Genomic DNA, 23,377 nt, shown 5'->3' on the forward strand with positions numbered 1-23,377 from the left:
ATCCTATTAGTCAGTTAGTGCCTTTTCTAAAAGTGTTTCCTACGCAAAGTTCATTACCAAGAATTTGTTAATATAAGTGTCAGCCCTTTAATTTATTACCTATTTAAATAAAAATTACAGTTGAATTTCATATTAAATACAAAACAAAAATGTTTGTATTTTTTAAAATAAATATTTTAAACAAAAATTACAGTTGAACCACTATATATCAAACTACAGATTAAATACTGAACAAAAATGTTTGTATTTTTTAAAATAAATATTTTAAATAAGAATTACAGTTGAACCGCTGTATATCAAACTATAGATTAAATAATGAAAAAAAATGTTTGTATTTTTAAATTAAATATTTTAAATACAAATTACAGTTGTACTCCTATGTATGAAATTATATATCAAATACTGAACAAAAATGTTTGTATTTTATAAATTAAATATTTATGTATAATTAAATTATGAGAATAAAATAAACAAAAAAACTTTATTTAGGTTATGTGCACATACTCAATTTTTTTTTGTTTGAAAATATATAATTAAATACACAATCTGTATTATTTTAAAAAGAAAATTGTAAATTTTTTTTTCTTCAAATGTTATTTATATTACTTATGAAACTGATAAAGAACTTAAATTATCTAAGTTTGTAAACCCCATATTTTTTTAATAGGAAAATAAAGCTATTCATTCAGTTTGATGTATAGAAGCAAGATTTCATTAATACACTATGAAATTTTTAAAATAAATATAATGCTTAACTATAAGTATATATTAAGTTTTCTATAATGTAATATATTAGATCTATATTCTCTTAACGGATGTTTCTTTCACTATAGAACTTATCTTTTTCATCGAGATTTTTTAAAATAGTATTAATTTGATTCAAAACTAAAATAATTTTTTTAATATTGTAAGAAAATTAATAAATATGCAAAAGCAACTCATTAATAGGATTATTTTCAATTTCAAAGTTAGCTTTATTAGATTTTTGTATTCAGTGAGCAAAAGTATATCAGGCTAATTAGAAAACTTATAAAAAATTATTGATATAAAACTATTTAATTTTTTTTTTTTTTTTTATCACAATGAAAAGGAATTAGAGCTTATTAAGCAGGCCAGCTGCTAACTTATAACCATATCTCACCCACGTTCCAGTTTTTATTTTTAATTATATATAGATCTGCTCTGCAGAAATCGGCGCTTAGGCTAATCGAATTAGAAAATATAACTAATCATTAATTACATAATCCATTGTTTTAATGAACTCAATAGCAGAACAAAACTGTGTCCAGTAATATTCCTCCTCGCCTTCCATTTTGCTTCCATAGAAACTCGTAATGTACTCTACAGTGCTCAATAAAGACGCAGGGTTAGCCTGAAATAAGAAGCCATATCATTAAACAATATTTCAAATTAATATGAATTATATTGAACAACAAAAACAAAATTATAATATAAATAAAATAGATTATGTCTTTCATGATCTACTAGTTAATATATTCTATATAATATTGGAAAAATATCCAGACAATAAAAAGTAAGTATATCACAGAGAATAGTATCAGTTAAAGGTAATGCCTACTGCATCGCATTATAATCTACATTCTAACACATTTATAGAAAAATATATATGGGGTGTTCATGGATTAAGTGTTCTAATCGAAAATATGAAGAAAGGATCATTAACGCTTTCTTTAAAAGATAGTCACATCTAAAACTTTTCATTGTTATGAATTATTTAGGATATGATAAATGAATTAATATGTGTTCCAACTACTATATTAATGAAAAGTAAACATTAATATTAATATCGAATGTTGTTCAAAGTGAGCATTAACACAGTTTCAGTATCTTTCTTCCACGGCAACTAAGAATCAATGGCAATGTTATTGTCACACTCTCCAGATCTGAACACACTGGATTTTTTATTTGTTTGAAGTTACATTAAACAAAAACTCTATGCAATGACCTTAATTCTTTATAAAGAAGGATAATTGAAACTTGTAAAAAATAATACATATCCAATGTCGTTCGGCCATTGCTGCTGTGGAAGAAAGATACCGAAGCTTCCATAAGTCTTAAGATAATCACTTCCAACAACATTTAATAATACTTTTAATGTTAACATTTCATTAATAAAATAGATGGACTACATATTAATTTATTTTTTACAATCTAAATAGTTCATAACAATAAAAATCTTTAGACGTGAATATCTACCAAACAAAGCGTTAACATTCATACCTTCAAAGAGAATTTTTTTCTTGTTTTGAGACCTTAGATTCAGATTTCAACCCTAAAACATCATATAAACCGACAGACCCATTTTAAGTTGTTTTGGGAAAATTCAGAGTTACTGAAAACTACAATTCAACCAATCACTAAAGACAATGCAAAATATGACACGTTATTTTTATTTAATTAATCTTCCAACTTTTAAAATACTATGAGGCTAAAAATGATAAAGACTATTTGTTTAAATAATTAATTGTTTTCAAGGCCATAAGTGTCATTGATTCAATAATAAAAGGAGGAGGCTAAGAAGAGAGTGATTTAAAAAAAAAAGCTTTTAAAATTGGCCATCCAAGAAGTAGAGATGTTTATTTGGACTAATTTTAATTGCAAAAAGCATATGCACTTATCAAAGGGAATAGCCTGGACTAATTTATGGCAGCAGCTTAACATTAAGGCACTAAGGCATTCAAAATTCATTATGTCAGTTATTATATATATAATGTTAATCTACATATTAACAAAATAACAAAGAAGTTATTAATTATATATAGTAAACTATTGATAATTACAACCAATGGTTATATCGTTAAAGTATAATGTTCAAAGATTTAAATGATCATGACTAAATATTACATTATTTTAATAAAATCAAGAGAACTAAGAGATCCAGAGTGCTTGATAATAAACTTGTTACAAGTATAATTTGTACTAATATAGATAGTTCATTAATAAATAAACATTGTATTCATGAAAATTCAGTTCTAGTTTTCTTTATAAATAATTTTTTTTTGTACTCTGTTATTTATTAACATAAATTTTTGATATTCAAAATCATACTTACCATAATAATAACATAAACCAAGACCGGAATCAAATCATCCGCGGCTGGTACGCAGGCCAAAGAGAGGAGGTTCATTATTGTACTTATCGTACGCAGTATACATTGCAATTTGTCTCTAGGACTTCTATAGGCAGCTAACTCACTGATTTCAGCTTGGGCACTCATCCAAGGAACTTCACAATGGAATATCTGTCAAAGAAGGTTTGTATTAGTTAAACTCAAGTCTGAAACACCATATCAGAAGTTTTACATAAAGGTAGCAATTATAATTGTAATAGTTAACATAATATAACTAAGGATCTAACCCCAGGTAGTGGACCTCAATGCAAACACCTACACATAAACATAAAACATTTTGACCCCACAATGGATGGATTTATGGTTAATTAATTGATCTATATAAATAAAAATGCTATGTTCATTTGTTATTAATCTAAAATTTCCAAAAATTCTTTCCTAATTTACAAGTTTTTTTTCAAAATGTTAGGTATCGTCCTGAAAAGGTTCTTCGCAATTGAAATCTTGTATTTATCCAGTAGGAAAAAAGTTAGTAAGTAAAATAGAATAATTTATTAAATGAAACTTACTTTAGGAATACGAAGATCTTTATGGTTAGGAGTAATTACTTTTCCTAACTTAGCAATGTGCTCTCGAAGAACCCTATTGGAAAAAATAAAATATTATAAATAAATACACTTAAATTTAAACTCTTAAACTAATATTTAAATACTTTTAAATAAATAAATATATAAAAAATAAATTTAAACTCTTAAACTAATACCATTTTAGAAACAGAGAAATTTTAATAACCAAATATTTAAAGTAGTATCAGTATTGAGGTACTAAAACTAAGTATTACTTTTTGCTTAGTTATATAATTTTTTTTTTAATTTACTAACTTCTAAAGTCTATTCAATATTTCTATTCTACTTACAATGTTTCTACTAGCAAAACAAGTAATAATCAAACGCATTTATTAACTTACTGATCTCTAGATAAATCTCCATCTCCGTTGGGGTACATGGCATGAACATACACTCGGCTGCACAAAGACCTTTCGAAAGCTCTTCTAACCTTCTTTATATCGTCCTTACTGCCACCTGAAAATAGAAATGGGTAAATATATCACATTAATAGGTAGCAAAATACTTCTCTCTGACTACTCACTAAAAATAAAAACAAAGAACATTATACGAGAACATATAAAGGTTCATAATTCTCATTCAATAATTATTTATGGTTAAAATATAATAAGAATCACAAATTAAAAATATATAAATAAAACTAAAAGGATTACAAATTTGAAATAGAATAACATACACTGCCAATTAGGATCTTTCTCCATGTCACTACATAATGTTTCAAGAAACGTTTCCAGGAGATCGCTTTTCTCATCAGCCAAGCTCACAGCTTGGAACTCTGAAATGAAAGCGGATATTTGCATTTCTTTTTTTTCTAAGAACAGTCGAACGCACAACGATATCAGATAGTCAGAAACAACTCGTTTATCATTATTTACTCGAGCCAGTAACCTGCAATCAAAATATTTTATTTATTTTTTTCTCAAAACCTAATTATAAGTTTAGAATATCAATTAACTGTATCAATGAGCTAACAAATATCCTTAACTGTACCAAAGGAAGAAGACTAAAATGGGCAGGACACTTGGTCAAAATGGAGGGGGGAAGTGCACAGAGAAAAATGTTGGAGGTGCAAAGAAGGAGTAGAGAGAGGAGAGAAGAGGGGGCTAAGAAGCAGGAGGAATTGAAAGAAAGAGGTGCAAGGACGCTGACTGGTAGCGCCAGGAAGGTGTAATAAATTAATAAAAATATGAACATTTTACCTCTCAAAATGTGCCAAAGTGGACAATAGAGACTGTTGGCATTTGACTAAATAGGAAATATAAGGCACTCTACTTTTATAGTCTTCCTTCAAAGATTCAAAAACTTTCTGACACCTGAAAATAATTTGTAAGTGAGAATTATACCAAATATCAAGCCCAAAAAGTAATTAAAGGAACTGAAAATCTTTTCTTATGAACTCAAGACTTAATTAAATCAAAGCTAATATATTTAATACAGGGTGTCTACCAGACTTAGTAATTTAAATTTTCTCCAAATCTTCATTATCTTTCTTATAATTAAAAAATTAAACCATTTGTGGTGAACATATACCCAAAAATTTTAATTGACGCCAAAGCACTTAAAACTACATAAGTTATTCTGATTCAAAAATCTATACAAATCGACAATTTTCCCAGATATTTACTGTGAGTTCCCGACTTTCCCCAACTATACTAAATTCCAAACTAGCAGGCACATTGCAATATTCAAATATTAAACATCTTTAATAATATACCATACCAGAAATTAAAATTTTTCGAACTAGTAACATGATTTCACTTACTGCCTGGCATCTAACATTTTAACACATCTTAGTGTTTCATATAACTGAGGAACGAGATTTCGATCTTGAAGATTTATTGCTTCGGCTAACTGCAACTGGAGATATGCAACAAGCTCATTTTCTTTTTGAACCCAGGCTTGACGCTAAAAATCAAAATCAAAATTCCAAGATAAATTCACTTACAGCATTCAGCAGGTCTTAAAAAAATTAATTGTTTTAAACTGATAATTTTAAGTTTCTATATTGAAATCAGTGAACATAAACATAATGAATATCCAATGTAAAGTTGACAAGGTGCTGAATCCAGAATATACTTGTGCATCAAACGGGATAAATAAAACAAATATTAGATTATGTTATGTCATCTGCACCTCATATAGCCATCATCTCAACTTTCTCCCCAATTCCTTCAAATATCTCTCCTCTTAAATTGGTGCCAGGACCTATAATATATAGCTTGTATCCAGATTTACATTCCCCCCCCCCTCTAAATTAGATTAAATTACATCACCCAGACCTAGTTTTATGAATTATTTCACAGAAACAAGAATTTTAAAAACATGTGGCCACAGCATAGATGCCAGAAATCTCTATAGAAAGGCTTTAAAAAAATCTGGATTAGGTTTCTTCTTGAATGATAAATTTACATCTTATCATTGTAACTTTAATGTAATATTAATTATATTTATAATGTTAAACCAGAGGAAGATGTTGTTGGATACAGGTCACCCTCATCTCTAACATTCCATCTTATCATCGTCAGATGGTCCATCAAACTTACCCATTTAAATTATTTAATTGATAAGGAAAATTGTATAGATTTTTTTTTTATTATCAGTGGCTTCTTCTGATATAGGAATGATTATTATATTAAAATATGTAGGGTCAGATCAGATATTCCGTCCGTTCGTGGTAAATTAAACTGGACTCAACTTTACCGAATCATTTCATAAAGATAATAATACATACACATAAAAGAATAATAGGATAAAATACCATCGGAAGAGATTCCAAAAGTTGATGAATTTCGCTATTGCTAAGCACAAGGCGAAGTTTTTTCTTAGCATCTTCAAATATATCACAAGATGAAATAGATTGCCTTCGAGCTCCACACCTTGGACCTTCCCTCAGAGAAACATTTTCTTTTTCTTTTAAATCATTTGTAACTCCTTTACCACGATATTTGGCAAGAATATCTTCAGATGAATCTGTTAAAAATATTATTAAAAAATATATATTTAGTATAAATGAAAGTGCAATGGATTATGTATTTAATTTATATTTATAATAAAATTGATGAATGAATAACTCATTTATACAATTTTGAACAAATTAAGAATAGAGCAGAGAATTCGGTATCATAGAATAACTTATGAGATGTAATAGAGTGAAATTGCATGTTGCACTTAAAGCGAAAAATTTGCTTTTGTTATGTTTATCTTGCTTAAATAGAAATAACAGAAAAAAATGGAAACATATGAATTTCTTAAGATACTATGATCACCTTGAATAACATAAACTTTACTAATCAAATTATTTAAAAACATCATAATTTTAAACTGGTCTAACCTATTTTTGAAGTCCTCGTTTCTTCAACCAGCCCTCTCCTCAGCCTTAGAGAAGCAACTGAATCTAAGTCGCTCACTGCACCTGCGTCGTAGCTGCAATACCATGTACTATCGATAAACAAACTTCTTACTTAAAGATTAAATACCAATGAATGCATTTTCGGTACTTACGTATCAGTCCATCAGAAAGTTGTAGGCCTTAACCTAACACCATACATTGATTGATTCATATGGATACAAATGACAGTGTTAACAATTAAATTTACATCCCATTTATTTCCTTTATTAAAATAATAAAAAATAGAAAAAAAATGGAAGTATAATAACATTATTTCCAAATGGTTTTCAAAATCAAATTGGATTTTTTCCTTATATAAACGCCGCCACATAATTCACATAAATATGAATCTAAGAGCAGTGCAATAACTCAATGTTGTTCATTTCTCATTTTACTGTGCCTCTTTCATAGTTAGCATCTCTCACTTTGCTAGTCTTCCAGTCAATAAACCACCTGTCACAACTTTCTTCCATAATGGGTAATTACCAAATTTTAATCAATTATACCAAATTAATTTTTATTTTAAAAATTATATGTTATATTGTGCATAAATAATGCACAATATAACATATAATAATACAATAACAAACAATATACCAAAATAAAAAAGGAAGATGGCAGTACAGATTACAACCAACAACTTTTGGATGAACTAATATGAAAGCACCGTATTTTCAACTAACTTAAATAACCAAATAATCACAAAATATCTTATAAAATTAGTAACCCAAAATCTATCAAGTTTATAGATTAACATCACAATTTGACCTTCGATAGTGTGAAAGTAATGTTTTGCAGTTAACATGTTAGCTACAGCATGTAAAATCTTTACCAAAGTTATTGATACCCGCTGATATACTAATATTTATTAAGCAATACATATAAAATAAATAGACTGTTCAATTCCTCTATCTGTTGATTGTGTTCTAGTAAGGCCTGGCCACAGCAGTATTAAGCAACAATCTTTTTTTTGGGAGAAGGCTTTCATTTAAGAAATATAATTATTCAATACAGTCAACACATTGACCGTGGTACAGGATACCATAGTCTAATATCGATCCTGCTGTTCAATATGCCATAGATGACTGAATTGCCAAACAATATTATTTAATACCTTATATTATTTTATTATTATTAAATAACTACCAGTATTATGTATTACCATTATTTTTTACACATTGATACTTGAATAAGTTTGTAAAAAGTTGATACTTAAATACGTTTGTAAAAAGTTGATACTTGGAACTTTCAAAACTAGTGTATGTATGTTATTATATACCGGACTCTGGAATTCTGGAATCTGGAAGAGGGCTCCTCTTTTTCCTTTTTTAAACAATTTTTTATAAGTTATTAGTTATCTAGTGTGTAGCTCAGTGGTAAGGCACTGTGCTACTAACTTCAAGGACCAGGGTTCGAATCCGGCTGTGGTAGAAAATTATTTATTCTGTTACTGTAGCCAAGTCCATTCCTTAAGGGTGCATGAACCCTCCAGAGCCCACGTAGCCTCAGAAAGTGGGTACCCTCCATTGGGGAAAATCTGGCTGTCGAGCGTAATTCAGACTAGATCACCTTGCACAATCGGTGGTCTAGTAAGAGTACTACCCTTATTAAGTACTGAACCCCTGAACCTACATGGGTTGTACCAGTAAAAATTTATTATTTTAGTTATCTAGTTATAAGAGAAAAACTAAATACAAATTTTTAAGTTTCTGTTTCATTGGTCCACTGTTGGAAGTGGACACCTAGCAAGATGGTAAACCTGAAAATCGGATAAAGCATACCAAAGACTTACTGAATCATTACAAAAAAACTTTCATAATTTTCCCCGAATACGCCCATTTTAAACATAGATGAATGGACTGCTTTTGTTAGTGCACAATAATGGCATAGCAGGTTGGCTGAACAAACATTAAATTTAACACATGTATTTAGTACTCTTGAAAGTTTTTCTTTAAAAAATTATTAGTTCTCCACTTAAAAACTGAAAAAGTCCCAACCATTGGTTTTTTCTGTTACTGTAGTAAAGCCAGTGGCTGACGAGGCGAAAAATCTGATATTCAGAATCAGCACAACAAAAAACACATAGGATTATTGAGAAAAATATTTTAATGATTTTCTTTTGAAACCGTTTGTTATCTGAACCTGAGCCAATTTTATTATTTTGGTGCAGTATCAGATTCCAAAGTCTGATAAATCATAACCCACATACACAAATTCGTGGACTTCTAAGCAACGACTTCTGTAAACTCCTATATAATAACAGTTCTAGGTCAACCATTGGTTAAGTAATTCAGTCATTTGTGGGCAAAATTCTATTAGAGCAAAATCAGCAATGGACCCTAGCATCCGGTACTTCAGCTAATGTGGTAAGTATTTAGAAAAATTAAAAGTTGACTTACCAGTCAGTACGAAAAGATTTCCCTCTCCTGTTTTTGAAGGGTAACTTAAAATTTCTAAAAAAGCTCCTTTTATGTTTCCCATCTTCATCCAATGCTTCCTTAAATAAATATAAAATTTTATCAAAATATCATAATTACTAACTCAAGTTTAGTATAATGTAGTATGAAGAAATAAGCAACTAAGTAAATGAGCTAATGTAAGTATAAATAACAAAGTGAATATCGAAATAAGATAATTAATATTGCATACATATATTAAAAATAAACAAGGTTAAATAATATATTCTTACTTTGTCACCCCTTTCAGCAGTCTTATCGAAACTGATACTCTTTGGTATTGCACCAGTAGGCTTACTACTTGGACCTTCTGTTATAACAGATCCATTAGGAACAACAATAGGAGGAGCAGACGAAAGAGGAATTTCTGAATTAGAAAAAAATCAAAATCAAATTAAATCGGTTAAATGATTAATAGTTAAAATATTTTTTATATTAAAATAACATACCGGTCGAATTATGCCTGGCTTCTATACTACTGCCACTCGTCGAAGAGGAGGCACTGAAACAGGCGCCAGAAAGTGCTCCAGATTCTCTATCATTCCGTTCATCCTCAATTGATATCTATGAAACATAAACAGTGTTTATCACTAATGATTTAAAGGCAGTGAACAAACTGATCCAGGAAATAAAATAAGAATTCAGTTCTCAAGTTAGAACAGGGTTCCATTCTTACAAATCGGAAAAAAAAAATTATCATAAAAGGCTTTACATAAAAATACTTCAATTCTCTGCTAAGTGTTCATACAAGAATGGTAAATGTACACATGTTCACCTATAATTCAAATTTCAATTTGATTTTCGCTAGTCATAACTGTGGCATTTAGTCTATTTTTAGAGGGTGTCGTTTATTTTCTAACCTTTTCCAGAGCACCTAACCATGGAATTTCTAACAGTAATTGAATATAGTATTATGATAGTAAATCATATTTAGCAGTGGTAGCAGTGTGGCAACGCGCCAGTCTACCAATCCAAAGGTTGTCAGATGGAATCCCAATGTGCTTGCCATCCAGTTCAGAAGATGGATGGAAATATCGTGCATTATAGGCATATTTTGCTTTATTACTTCAAAAAAGGAAAGCGAGCTGCAGAGGCACATAAAAAAATATGCGGGATCTATGGGATAATGCCTTAACAGAGCGCAGGTGCCAAAATTGGTTTGCCAAGTTTTGAGCACGGAATTTTGATATAAATGATGCACCGCAACCTGGTCGCCCACAAGAAATTGAAACAATTGATGTTAGGACGATAGTCGATCAAAATCCATCCCAATCTCAGTGCGAGACAGAGCACTGCAAAGATTCTAGACGTATCACATACAAGCGTAGAAAATCAATTGTGAAATCTCGGCGACGTTTCTAGGCTTGATGTTTGGGTCCCCCACTCTCTGACCGAAGCCAACTTGGCAACACGCATTTTCATTTGCAATTCGCTGCGGAAACGTCAAGAAAACGATCCATTTCTTAAAAGACTTGTGACAGGGAATGAAAAGTGGATTTTCTACAATAATGTGGTGTGAAAAAAATATTAGAGACCCACCAATGAACCACCTGGAACCACATCTAAAGCGGGATTGCACCCATAGAAGATAATGTTTTCTGTATGGTGGGATTTCAAGGGTAATTTTTTTTATGAGTTGTTGCCACAAGGTGTATCCTCCATCATGACAACACTAGGCCCCACATTTCGTTAGTCACCTGGAATAAATTACTAGGGATCTTGGCCCCATCCTCCCTATTCACCGGAGTTTGCTCTTAGTGACTACCACTTATTCCAATCTGTACAAAATTCCTAAAGTGGAAAGCGGTGTGAAAATGAACAGGGAGCACTTAGATCACTTTTTTGCTAATAAACCACAGACATTCTATGAACATGGGATTATTCAGCTGTCGATGTTCATCAAAAATAATGGACATTATATTGTAAATTAAAATAAATATTATGTACAAAATATTCTTAGTTTTCTTTCATCCGAAAAAACCAAAAGGACTTATTTGCCAACCCAATACTATAAGCTCCTACTCTCTTACTACAATATAAAAATTTTCCTGCTAGAATTGACCAGTGTTGCCTTTCCCTACCACTTCTGTTTCACCCTGTGTCATGAAATTAATTTACTACCATATAATTTTTTTTTCTTGAGTTGTAGAACTTCTGTAAAGAAGTTCAAAAAACCAAAGAAGAAAATTGTTTCAAAATCTAATCTCATATATGAATCCTTTATCATAATCTCAGTTTCATCAACACGCTGAGGAGATTAAAATGACTGTTATCATGACAATGAGGCCTCAATAAAGAAATGCCTTGATTATGATGATGTATTCTTACAGGATAATTGTATTCTATGAAATTTTCCTAATAAGAGTTTTTCGATTAATAGAAAGATTTCGATGTTAGAATGCAAATCATCAAATATAGTAAAACTTTCTTTATTGGCCCCAGCGAAAATCAAATCATAATTGGGACTATTATATACATAATTAATCTATATTGGAACACCTAAAATGGTATCTATATTCTATAGAAATAATTAAATAATATATTGTATTTGGATATAAAATTCATACATCTTCTTTATTATGTACTGGTTACTGACAGAACATTGGCTGACAGAATAATTTGCATCAATCAGATTTTAGAGTAAGTTGACTAGATAATCCAGTTTTACCCTAATAATATATAACTGATAACGAAAACAAAAATTTTACCTATTTATTATTATTTTTTGTTCATTGTAAGTCTGAATGTTCTTAAGTCAGGAACTAATTATATCCAAAAATCATTACAGATAGGATTAGGACTACCTAATGAATAGAATCATCATAACTTTTCTTTTAAGGTATCATGATGGTTGTAATCTTTCTTCAAGATATCGTGGGGGGAAAAAAAATAAAATAGAAAGGTGTTTGAAATCTTAAAAGAATTCATAATTAAATTTAAATAAATTAACTACCTCCTGGCCGGAAGCTTGTTGAGATGCTGCTCTGAAATGAATTTTGGTAGAGAGCCCAGTAGGTAGTAAAGCTGGAGAAGGATAGTTAACAGGTTCTGAGGTACTGTGCGTCGGTGAGCTAACAGAACTGCTACTTTTTCTCAATACAACACCCTCTTCACCTTCTTCTAATATCCCAACAACTAGATCTAAAAAAACAATAATAATAAATTAACATAATACAAAAACTGTCAAAAGAAATAAGAAAGTAATAAAATGAAGTACCTTTGGAATAAAGATTTCTATTTGTATCGACATACTCAATAGTCCTCCTTCGATAATCTGCTTCATCTCCTCCTTTCCCCGTAACGTTTCCAACTGTAGGTTGACTGTATAAATCCTGCCTAAGGGTAATTTCCTCTCTGTTACCACTTCGCAATACAACAACTGGGAACAATAAGTTTTTTCAATTATATTTTATAATAATAAATTGTAAAATTTGAAGTTTAAAAAATTAAATATAAACATCATATCCCCAGATCTCTGAATGCCTCAATAAAAGTACAAATAAATAAAAAGAAACTACTTAACAAAGATATGAGAATTATAATTAAATTGATTGAAGAAGTTATAGCCTAAGGGCACTAGGTTACTAGACAATCAGACACAGGCACACAGCAATATCCTTATAACTAATTAACAAAACTATTAGTAATGTGAAGAATGTACAATATTTAGCAAGTTAAGAAAATTTTTTAACATTATTAGATGACCAAGTTGAGAATTCTTGATGAAGACAATATTTTATCCCAAAGGGAAATAAATACATTCTGATAATGTCCTGTCATAATAAGTAGAGTCTTTATTACTAAAATCTGCAGACAATATATGGTAAAAAACTCCCAGGAGGAGCTCCCAGGAGACGCCCGGCTTAACGAAGAATGATTCTTTAGTATATTATCCATTATAGATTCAAAATTTTGAAAATCAATTTTAGTTTCCTACAATGAAACTCATTTTCTAGATAATTATATTTTCTTCTATTGTTTTTTAATTTTATTATAAATACTTTCATTCCAGAAGAAATATGAAAGTTGGAAAAACTTTTATCCTGTACGGAATATATTTGGAAGATATAAATTACAACTTGGGAAATATTTGATTCCAGTGATTCTGACAACTTTCAAAATGGGTTTGTCATGCTAACTATTTGAAACAATATTTTATTTTGGGTCCAATACTTTATTTTTCTCTTGTACTGAGAAAGATTGTGGGCAAGATTTTCTTTTGAAATTAATGTTTATAAATCAGATAAACATTCACAAATTATAATCACTTCAAAATAAGGTCCTAAGAATTGTAGTGGATGCACTTGGTTTGCCAGAAATTTGTTAAGAGCAAAGCTGAAAACTCTGAGAATATCTCTCTAATTTGTATGACACAACTTTAACAAAAAAAATAAATAAATATTTTGAAAAAAAAAATCATACAGTTCATCTAAATAACAAAACAGGTCAGTTGTGAATGACCAAAATTATCTTATAACAACGAATTGGACTTTGATTTCGTATAGCTGGAGTACATGGAAGATTATTTCTTTAAATGTGTAGTGTTCCTCAGAGTTGGTAAGCTGACCACTATATACACTTGAAATTTCACTTTAAAAAACAAGTTAGTATTAGTACTTGTATATACAGAGATTTTTCAAAAATAATTAAATTAAATCAAATATTTTAAAACATCCTAACAATTTTTTTTTTACATAAATCAAACAAAAAAGAACCATATCGATTGAGTTAAAAAGTAAATATGGAGATACGACGTACCTAGATTTGTGTTATCTGGGAATATTTATGTAAAAAAATGGATGTTTTCAAGCTCCTGCCATTAATAAAACATCGCAAACAATTCAAGTAATTAAATAGAAAATTATTAATTATCAACAATTGAACAACAAAACCTGAATCAGTACCCATAATTGAACAACAAAACCTGAATAAGTATCAACAATTGAAAAAATAACCTGAATCAGTATCAACAATTGAACAATAAAACCTGAATCAGTATCAACAATTGAATAACAAAACCTGAATCAGTATCAACAATTGAAAATATAACCTGAATCAGTATCAACAATTGAACAACAAAACCTGAATCAGTATCAACAATTGAACAACAAAACCTACCTTGTTGAGCAATTACAGGTTCTTCCACCGCCTCAGATTCGCCTCTACTCTCTGCCTCGGACCTCCCAGTATCATCAGACCTATTTCAAAAATTAATTAGCAAAATTAAAAAAATAAATAAATAAGGCCAGCAATATCAATTTATTTTCGAGTAATTTTTAATTTTTTCAATAGTTAACGTTCATTAAGGATTAGGTGTCAGGTTTTAATTCCATAATAGAGGTATTTCTTAAAACTGTTTGCAGTGTACATCAGCCTGATAGACAAAAACCCTCACCTCCATATAAATAAAAATTAAGTGTATTTAAATTAATTCATAACAACAAATTACCTGGCAACACTGGCTGTATCATCAGTGTCCACTTCAGTGAGCCTATCGGAATCTGATATGACAACGTCTGTGCTCCATGCTTCAGAAGCAGTTTCCAGAGCATCGCCCAGCTGAAAATGAAGTGAATCTTTCAGGAGGTTTGTTTCAATTCTATTCAATGATTAAATCTATTAAATATCTTGTTGGGAAAAATAAATATTCAGAAACTAGCAACACCTTGAAACAATTTATAGCACACTCTGTAGGTTCACTAATTTCCTACTCCATTAATAAAACCTTGATTTTTAGGACAATTAGTAAGAATTTATATCAAATTAATAATAAGTTAATTTGAAGAGATAAATCTATAAATCTCTGTTATGGATTGTTTTTATTATTCATACAGACTCTGAATTTAAAATAAATATAAAGAGTGATGACTATGCAAGAATTCCAAATTAAATAAACATTCTGATTATTAATATTAAACTGATAAATATTAACAGGAAATTGAATTGTTTAAGATATGAAAATTAATTTTACAAAAATAAAAATAATATCTCGCAACATTTCAATATAAATGCTTAAAAATAAAAAAATTACAATAAATTCTTTGAAGCAAAGTATCAAAATTATTCCACAAAAACTATTCAATATTCTATCAGCTAATCACACAGCACTAAGACTCAGAAATTTTTATCTTATTATTTTTCTAAAATACTACAGAAATTTATTATAGGATGATCATTTACAAAATACAGTCAAATGGTTCCTTTGAAAAGAAATTTAAAAATATATTTCCTACATGAATCCATACTTAAGACTGAATGAGCAAGAATATAGACAATGCTAATCTAATGAGGTATATCAAGCATGAATTAACTTTAATGTCTTACAGACATTTAAAGAAGTTAATCATTTAAAAAAATTAACTTACCAATGGATTATTTGTTGTAAATTCATGTACAACAGGCTGAAGAGGGCGCTGAGGTTGCTGTTCTACTGTTTCACTATCACTGGCGAGAACGTCGGTACTCCAAGTATCACTGACCAGAGAGAATGTTTCATCTGTAAGAATATGAAGCATTTACTGATAATGATTAAAATTAAAAATCAGCAGCTACATAAATAAGATTGAAGCATATACATAAGGGTCATTCTCATTAAGAGTGACAATTTGACATCCACAAAGTTTTACAAACCCCATTACAATTTTTCAAATTAAAAATATATTCATAGTTGCACCTGACTTTGTCTAGAACCATTTGCTTTTCTTTTCTTTTTCTTTTTTTTCATTTTTCTGATCAGTTATTTCAATAGCAAAAAATATCTAAATAGTCAATTTGTCATTCCCCATTCTTGAGCTTCCAACTATGATGTTCAGAATGAAATTTTTCTGAGGATGAATCAAGTGGGTTCACTTTGGACTCAATAAATTCAGTCTCATTCAAGGATTTACAAAATTTTAAGTAAATTTCTCTCAGAAATCAAGAGATGAATACACATCCAAACCAGTTGCTTGTGTCACCTCATGCATGGTGGTATTTCTGAAATTTCGGTAGCCACACCTGTTTTCTTCTTTTCCCCACAGATTTAAATTATCAAAAATATATACCGACAGTAAAATCATATCGTAACAAACTGTTTCAATTATTGTACAATAGATTGAGAACAGGTATACCTGTAAAGTTAACAAAAATAGGAAAATCCTAACTTTGTGTCATTTCCCAGTCGTTCTTCATTCATTGATGGACACAGGATGAAGTTGGAGAAAATAATGATTATTCTGATGGTGCTTTTATTTAATCCCATAGATGGGAACGTGACTTTCCAAAATTATCTGGAGAAATATGTCAAGCTATCTACTAATAGCTTAGAACCCTCTATAATTGCAAAATCTCTGTTTTGGTTTGTTTTTATTATTCATAAGGGAGAGTGAGAGAAAGGGAAGGGAGAGAGGAAAAAAGAGAGAAACTTTTCACTGAAAATACTGATATTCCAATGAGGAAGACATAAAAAAAAAAGATACTACTTAGCATCTTATCTACCATAAATGTTCTTGAGCAAAAATTAGAAAACATTTAATAAAAATAAATAAATACAAATTATAGAAATTAAAATAATACCAAGAAGAGGCACTTCTGGAATGAGTGTGTCAATTTCAAACTTCCCAAATTTATCATTTATATCAAACTTTGTCTGAGTCGAAGCTTTGGGAGGCGGTGGGGGAGTGAAATCCAACGGCTGTCTAACAGAAGCTGCTTCTTCTCCTTCGGTCATCTGAGAAGAGGGAGTATCTCTGCCTAAAAACCAAACATTCAACAATGATAATATATAAGTAGTATCTTTTTAATTTTTTAATATCTAAATATTATCTTCTTATTTATTAATATTTGTTGTTAATTAAATTTATTCTGTGGACTGTAAGTAGGTTGCTAGAAAGTAATAATTTGAATAATAAAGATATCTGTCCTTGATCAAACAAAAAATAATGTTTTACTTATTAAATAAAACCTATATAAATAATTAAATGAATATTGGGCTCAAAAAAGGATAGAAAAATTAGTATTATGTAATAATAAAAAAATAGCATATAACAAAAACTCTTAAATTTAGGATGCACATAAAATATAAATTAATTGGTTACTAAGGACGATTGAAAAGGCAAATTCTGGAGATAGTGACTTATAATGTGCAGCTCAGACATGTGGTCGTCCACAGTAATTGAAAGAGAAAAAGCCTTTCCGTGGAAGTAATTTCTACCTCCTAGGTGAAGAATGCCTAGGCGATTGATATAGATTATTCTTGATGTTTTATTTGTAATGAACCCTACTAGAGCAACAGACACTGATAGAGAGCAGAAGGGGTTCTATGCCGGCTGAAACATATCCAGTTTATAGATCTTTTTGATAAGAAATGCAAACTGCCACTTAAGAACTAGATTCCTCTTTAAAACTTTCACTCAACACAAATCTCTATGAGCCATTAAGATTGGTAGTACCATTAATTATGTCAGCAGCAATATTAATTATAATCACGCTTAGATATTAATATCTGAACCTATTTCGAATAACTAAAACTTGACAGAAATTCATGTTTTACTATGATATCTCACTAGATACATAAACATAACCCAAATAACTCTCCTCCGCACATGGTTATAAAAAGATACTTTCAAAATCTTCTCATCAAGAATAAATTACTTTTACATAATACTCTTACCAGAAATATTTGGAGAACCTCGTCCTGAAACATTAGCAGAGACCATATCAGAAAGGTTATCATTTTGATCTTCAGTTTCTAGTTCGAGAGAAGAAGCAACACTATGGTTTGATGGAGCTTCAGAAACAACGTCTAAATTATCGCTAGTATTTCCTGAAAAATAATTATCAACTATATTGGAGGTAATAAAATTATTTTTAAAATCCATGTCATAAATTAATATTTTCAATATTGATAGTAAATGGAAAGTTTAGCTCCAATGAGGAAATCTTGTAACAATATAATATAATATACTACATGATATTCATTAAGGAAGTGAAGTAATGATAGAATAAAAAGGTGAAAGAAATGAGTTAATTACTGTCTTGTAGACTAGGGAAGAAATCTTGAAGGGTTAAATTTAAAGAAATAATTAACACTGATGGATAATGAACTGTAGAATAATTTAGCATAGAGAATGATCATAAAGTACATGTTAACCACCGAAGTTACCATTATGTAGCATCTACGTAGGTTGATTGATCAGTCCTTAAGGTAACTTAAAAGTGTCAAATGGAAAAAGATTTTGTCAGCTAAGCCTAAATTCTTTTGTGATAGAAATTCAAATGTCAGAAGTTTCTTTTATGAGAAAGGAAAGAAAACCAAATAATTCCTTTACCCTTCCTATCACTGTGTACCACACAAGTTTATTTCCGAAATTTGGTTTTGGAGAATTAAAGTGATGAAATACCAGATAATTTTGTGTGGGATTTAAATGATTTCAGAAATAATCCTTATAACGAATTTCAAAATAAAGTTACATAAAAAAGGAGAATAACTTAGAAGTTAGTAGATTAACTTCTATTATCGATTAATAGATTAAGTTATCATTTAATTTCTAATGTTTTCTCTAATTTTTCTCCAATCAAGATTAAAATATATTAACCCCAAATATAAACATAAATAAAAATTTTAATTAAAGTGTTTTAAATTACATTCAATACTAATAAAGGTACCTATAGATCCATCATCGTGTGATAAAGAGAATCTCGTTCGTTTTTCTTGACCATCTTGCCTTTCATGAGGTTCAGTGTCATTCCTCCTCTCATTTTTGTCATTTTCAGTTTCTTTATCCAAAGCCAACAGCTGAAAAAAAAAAAATTTCTAATGACTGATTGATTAAGGGTTGGTAGAAAACTGAATTCAATCGAAATGACAGAATAATAGGTAAAAGAGGTAGAAAGGAATAAGTAGATTTGTACGAGGAACACATCAAACTGTCTCAAATGGCAGTTTGGAAACAGATGCACTCAACACTCAACTATTGATGCACTATGAGTTCTTTCTTGCCTATATTCAATGGTCTTACCATTCTAAGCCGTCTTATCCTCAACAGCCAGGTTTTCTAGGTACCTACGTTTTAGAGGCAGTGTATACCACAGGAGGACTCCCAAACCCACACGGTTGATTCACAGCTACAGTTACAGAATAAATAATTATCCACCAAAGCCAGATTCTAACTTGAGCCAAAGTGTTGGTAGCACAGAGTGTTACTCAACGAGCTAATCCACTTCCCTCTTAAAAGAGGTTTTGATCGCCCTCCCTCTCTCTTTTAATCTCATCATTCCCTCATAACATAATATTTATTTACTTAACTTCTAATTTATGTCTCCCAAATGTTTTTAATTCATTGTTAAAATTTACTTAAAATGTCAACCATAAATTTTATATCAATATAACTTAGAACATGGGACAGGAGCTATACTGTACAGGCAATATTTGAACATAAACTTTCAACTGATATAACTTAGAAATTGAATTGAGGCAGAGGCTATATAGTACCCACAAAACCATTACAGAGGTAAACATGGAGTTTTATTATATAAAAGCAATATTTTACATTATAAAAAAAGTTGAACATACTTTCTGTTCTGGAACAAAAGCTTGAGATGAGTCAGAGCAACCATCCATTGGAATGATCAGAACTTTTATTGAATTCCCATCTTCTTCTTCTAATGATCCATTTTCTAAACTATGACTGCTGCCAATCGCTCCTCGATTTTTACCAACTGTAATTTAGATTATTTAAACATTACATTCTGTTTTGAACAACAATAATGCAATATAATAATAATTCAAGTATAAATCTTCAGATTGTGCATTGCATTAAAAAAAAAAGTATGGAAATTAGAATTCTGAAGTGGTATTATACTATAAACTATTAGGTAGTAATTAATCAACCTGATTCAAAACAAATTCCTGAAATTATATTTATAATTGTAAGATTACAAACTAGACTTAAAATCCATTAAGGAAAATTTCAGTGTAAAAGCTATAAAAGTTAAAAGGGGTAGTATTTATGAAGTTTTCTTAAATGTAAAAAGTTTTAACATGCTACATGTAAGTATAGGATTGTGAGCAGCTTAATTTAAAGTCTATGTAATATGTTAAATGCAGAGGAGCTCCTAGTGGATTATCGGGGAAACCCATTTTTGTAGCTTTGTAATCTTTACAAAATAATAAAATCTCCAACAGCTTCATCACATATTTCCTTCACCTCATTTGTTCCTAGTTTCCTCTCCTGTTTTTTTTTCTATTACTTTATTAGAGTTTAAAAATGTCCAAAACAAATCAAACACAAACATGAGCAAGTCGAAAAGTCAAAAAAGAGGAGCTCAGCTGGTCTGTTATGTGATGTAATTTAGCAAACCTATTAACAGACTTTCAACCATGTCAGATGTTATATCGTTTTAACATGCTAAAAGAAAGAAATATTTCTCCATTTAACACTTACACATATTGAACTAAAGACCATGGATACCCTTTAAGATAAATATTGAGTTTAAGAATTCAATAAGTCTATTGCACCTCATTTCTAAAAGCTCAACATAATTTATTTGATAACTGATTATAGTTTATTTATACTCATTCAACTGAACTTCATAACCACAAAATAACTTCTTCTTCTTCTTTTTCCACATCACTTTGTAGTGCCTTCTAAGCATTGGAAAGAGTCCAGCCAGGACTGCCACTGTTCTCGGTCCTCTGCCATGTTCCTGGTTTGGGGGAGATTTTTACCTCACCTCTTGCACATACTGTTGACATAATCCAGGTATGACATTCTTGGTCTGCCTTGAGATCTTCTACCATAAGGGACCTAGTCTATGTGTTTAGAGGGTCTCGGTGATCTTCCATCTTGATGACATGGACAAACTACTTCAACTGGTGAGCCTTTAGGACCTCTTTCAATGATAGAACTCTAAGTTCTTCCCTAATTCTGTTGTTATGGATACAATCCTTTCTAGTTCTACCCACAATTCTCCTGAAAAATCTCATTTCTATAGCTGTGAGTCTACTCTCTCGTTTATCTGTTAATATCCAGCTTACAGCTCCATATAGAAGTACACAGACCTAAAGACGTGCAAATTAACTTTTCTGTCTATTTCTCCCTTTTCAACCACAATATTGCAGATCTGATAGTAGACCAAGTCCGCCTTCCTTTTCCTGTTTAAGAGTCCACTTTCCCTGACTTCAATAACTGTCACAAGGTAGGGGAAACCTAATATTGCCTCTATTTATCTAGGATCTTGCTCTTGTTAGAGCTGATAAGCACACCTTTTCTATGGAGCTCTACGTTTCATTCCATCACAGCCCACTGTAACTTCTCTATGGAGTCCATGATGAGAACTATGTCGTCTGCATAAAGAAAAAGCTGAATCACCACAGGAAGGAGGATCCTACCAGTTGCTACAATTTCATCCCAGAACAGAATGAATAACAAGAGACTGTCATCTTGTTTGATCCTCCTAGCTATGTTAAAATATCTAAAAATATCACGATAGTGAAATCATATTTACACTATGATAATGTTAGTTAAAGGAGTGGGTAGCATCTAGACATATAAGTGTATATGGAAATATATACATGCTATGGAACTAGACACAGCATGTATAGGTATATGATAAATGGTAAAGGAAAATGTTAACTTACAGCTTGAAATTTATTTTATGGAAAACCAGTGAAATAAACTTCAACCTTCCCACTATGGCTAGAATAGACCAATCTGTCCAATATTATCTGGTAAATATTTTAATCATTATTTCTAATAGAAAAGGCAGTAATAAAAAATAATAAAACAAACCTTTTGATAAAATACTTGATTTTCTAGACAGAGCATTCTCAGACAGGGGGACATTTGTTGTTTTGCTGTGACCATTGGCCATTTGTGGTGGAATTTGACTAAGAAGAGGAATTAGGTCTTTGTGCATTTTCAGATCTTCACAAGTGCTTTCATTCATCAATGTTCTCAGAAAAGTTACCTAAGCAACATAAATAAAGAGGTAAATATTAAAACAGTCATAACATATAAAAATTATTTAAAATGTTCGTTAATTATATCACATAAAAAATACATGTAGATATCTCTAAAAGTGATTAATATGATAAACTTTTGATTAAACTGAATTCAATAACCAAAAAAGTAATCACCAAATACTAAATATAATAAAAATGAACTTACTAATGTATGAAGTTCAGATTCAGTAAACAGAGATACGAGCCTTGAAAGACCTTCACATTTCATATTTTCTTCTTGGTGAGGTTCTTCAATATTAGGATTTCCTTCGATCATAGTAACAACAATAGAAGAAACACAATCCTATAAAATATATCATTTAGTTATTAAATAAACAAAAATAGTAGGAGTAGATCACTTTTTAATAAGTAATTAATTGAGAAACCTTAGGGAACTGAGAATAAAGATCCTCGGCCCGGCTATCAACTGGTTGAAACCTCCTTATAGCTAGCATTTGCAAAATTTGTGCTACCTGCATCAAATTGTAACGTGCAACATCACTGATTGGTACATCCGTAATGCCATATGTTTCTGGAGTGACTATAGCAGGGCAAATGAAGAGAGTGAACACTAAGTCTGTGCACATTGCAAAAACCTGAAAAATAAATATTAATTTCAACAAAGGTGCATCATATATTTTTAAATATAAGTTAAGTATCGGCGAAAGCCAAATGTCAAAAAAGAGAAGAAGGAATAAGATGTAACACGTGTGAACTGCTGTAACATACTAACTTTATTGGTTTCGGTACATCCCTTTATATACATGCGATCAGCTGATCTCCTCAGTCAGCTGACATCGAAGTAACAGCTGACTAAGGCTGTAACTTGTATAT

General features: G+C 30.3%; 1 protein-coding gene across 3 annotated transcripts in view; it reads right to left on the minus strand.

Annotated features, from left to right (window-relative positions):
• Window positions 1–1,076: 1,076 nt before the first annotated feature.
• Window positions 1,077–23,377, minus strand: part of Gapvd1 (GTPase activating protein and VPS9 domains 1) — a 28,143-nt gene continuing 5,842 nt past the window's right edge. For 2 of the 3 annotated variants that reach the window (XM_014433377.2, XM_067048725.1), the window contains 24 exons: window positions 22,930–23,139; window positions 22,710–22,847; window positions 22,332–22,509; window positions 20,114–20,259; window positions 19,207–19,336; window positions 18,212–18,364; window positions 17,116–17,292; window positions 15,927–16,057; window positions 15,011–15,120; window positions 14,680–14,759; window positions 12,779–12,940; window positions 12,515–12,702; window positions 10,011–10,125; window positions 9,795–9,928; window positions 9,505–9,602; window positions 7,049–7,155; window positions 6,476–6,687; window positions 5,480–5,622; window positions 4,917–5,030; window positions 4,394–4,605; window positions 4,059–4,173; window positions 3,661–3,733; window positions 3,074–3,262; window positions 1,077–1,372 (listed from right to left, as the gene is read on the minus strand). In XM_014433377.2, the coding sequence (XP_014288863.1) occupies window positions 1,226–1,372; window positions 3,074–3,262; window positions 3,661–3,733; window positions 4,059–4,173; window positions 4,394–4,605; window positions 4,917–5,030; window positions 5,480–5,622; window positions 6,476–6,687; window positions 7,049–7,155; window positions 9,505–9,602; window positions 9,795–9,928; window positions 10,011–10,125; window positions 12,515–12,702; window positions 12,779–12,940; window positions 14,680–14,759; window positions 15,011–15,120; window positions 15,927–16,057; window positions 17,116–17,292; window positions 18,212–18,364; window positions 19,207–19,336; window positions 20,114–20,259; window positions 22,332–22,509; window positions 22,710–22,847; window positions 22,930–23,139 (3,462 nt within the window). In that variant the 3' untranslated portion in view covers window positions 1,077–1,225. The remainder of the gene's footprint in view (window positions 1,373–3,073; window positions 3,263–3,660; window positions 3,734–4,058; window positions 4,174–4,393; window positions 4,606–4,916; window positions 5,031–5,479; window positions 5,623–6,475; window positions 6,688–7,048; window positions 7,156–9,504; window positions 9,603–9,794; window positions 9,929–10,010; window positions 10,126–12,514; window positions 12,703–12,778; window positions 12,941–14,679; window positions 14,760–15,010; window positions 15,121–15,926; window positions 16,058–17,115; window positions 17,293–18,211; window positions 18,365–19,206; window positions 19,337–20,113; window positions 20,260–22,331; window positions 22,510–22,709; window positions 22,848–22,929; window positions 23,140–23,377) is intronic. The other variant, XM_014433379.3, reaches the window with a different exon arrangement.

This window comes from Halyomorpha halys, unplaced genomic scaffold (assembly GCF_000696795.3).
Source record: "Halyomorpha halys isolate HHAL.00 unplaced genomic scaffold, Hhal_1.1 Scaffold1196.1, whole genome shotgun sequence".
Taxonomy (NCBI): Eukaryota; Metazoa; Arthropoda; class Insecta; order Hemiptera; family Pentatomidae; genus Halyomorpha; species Halyomorpha halys.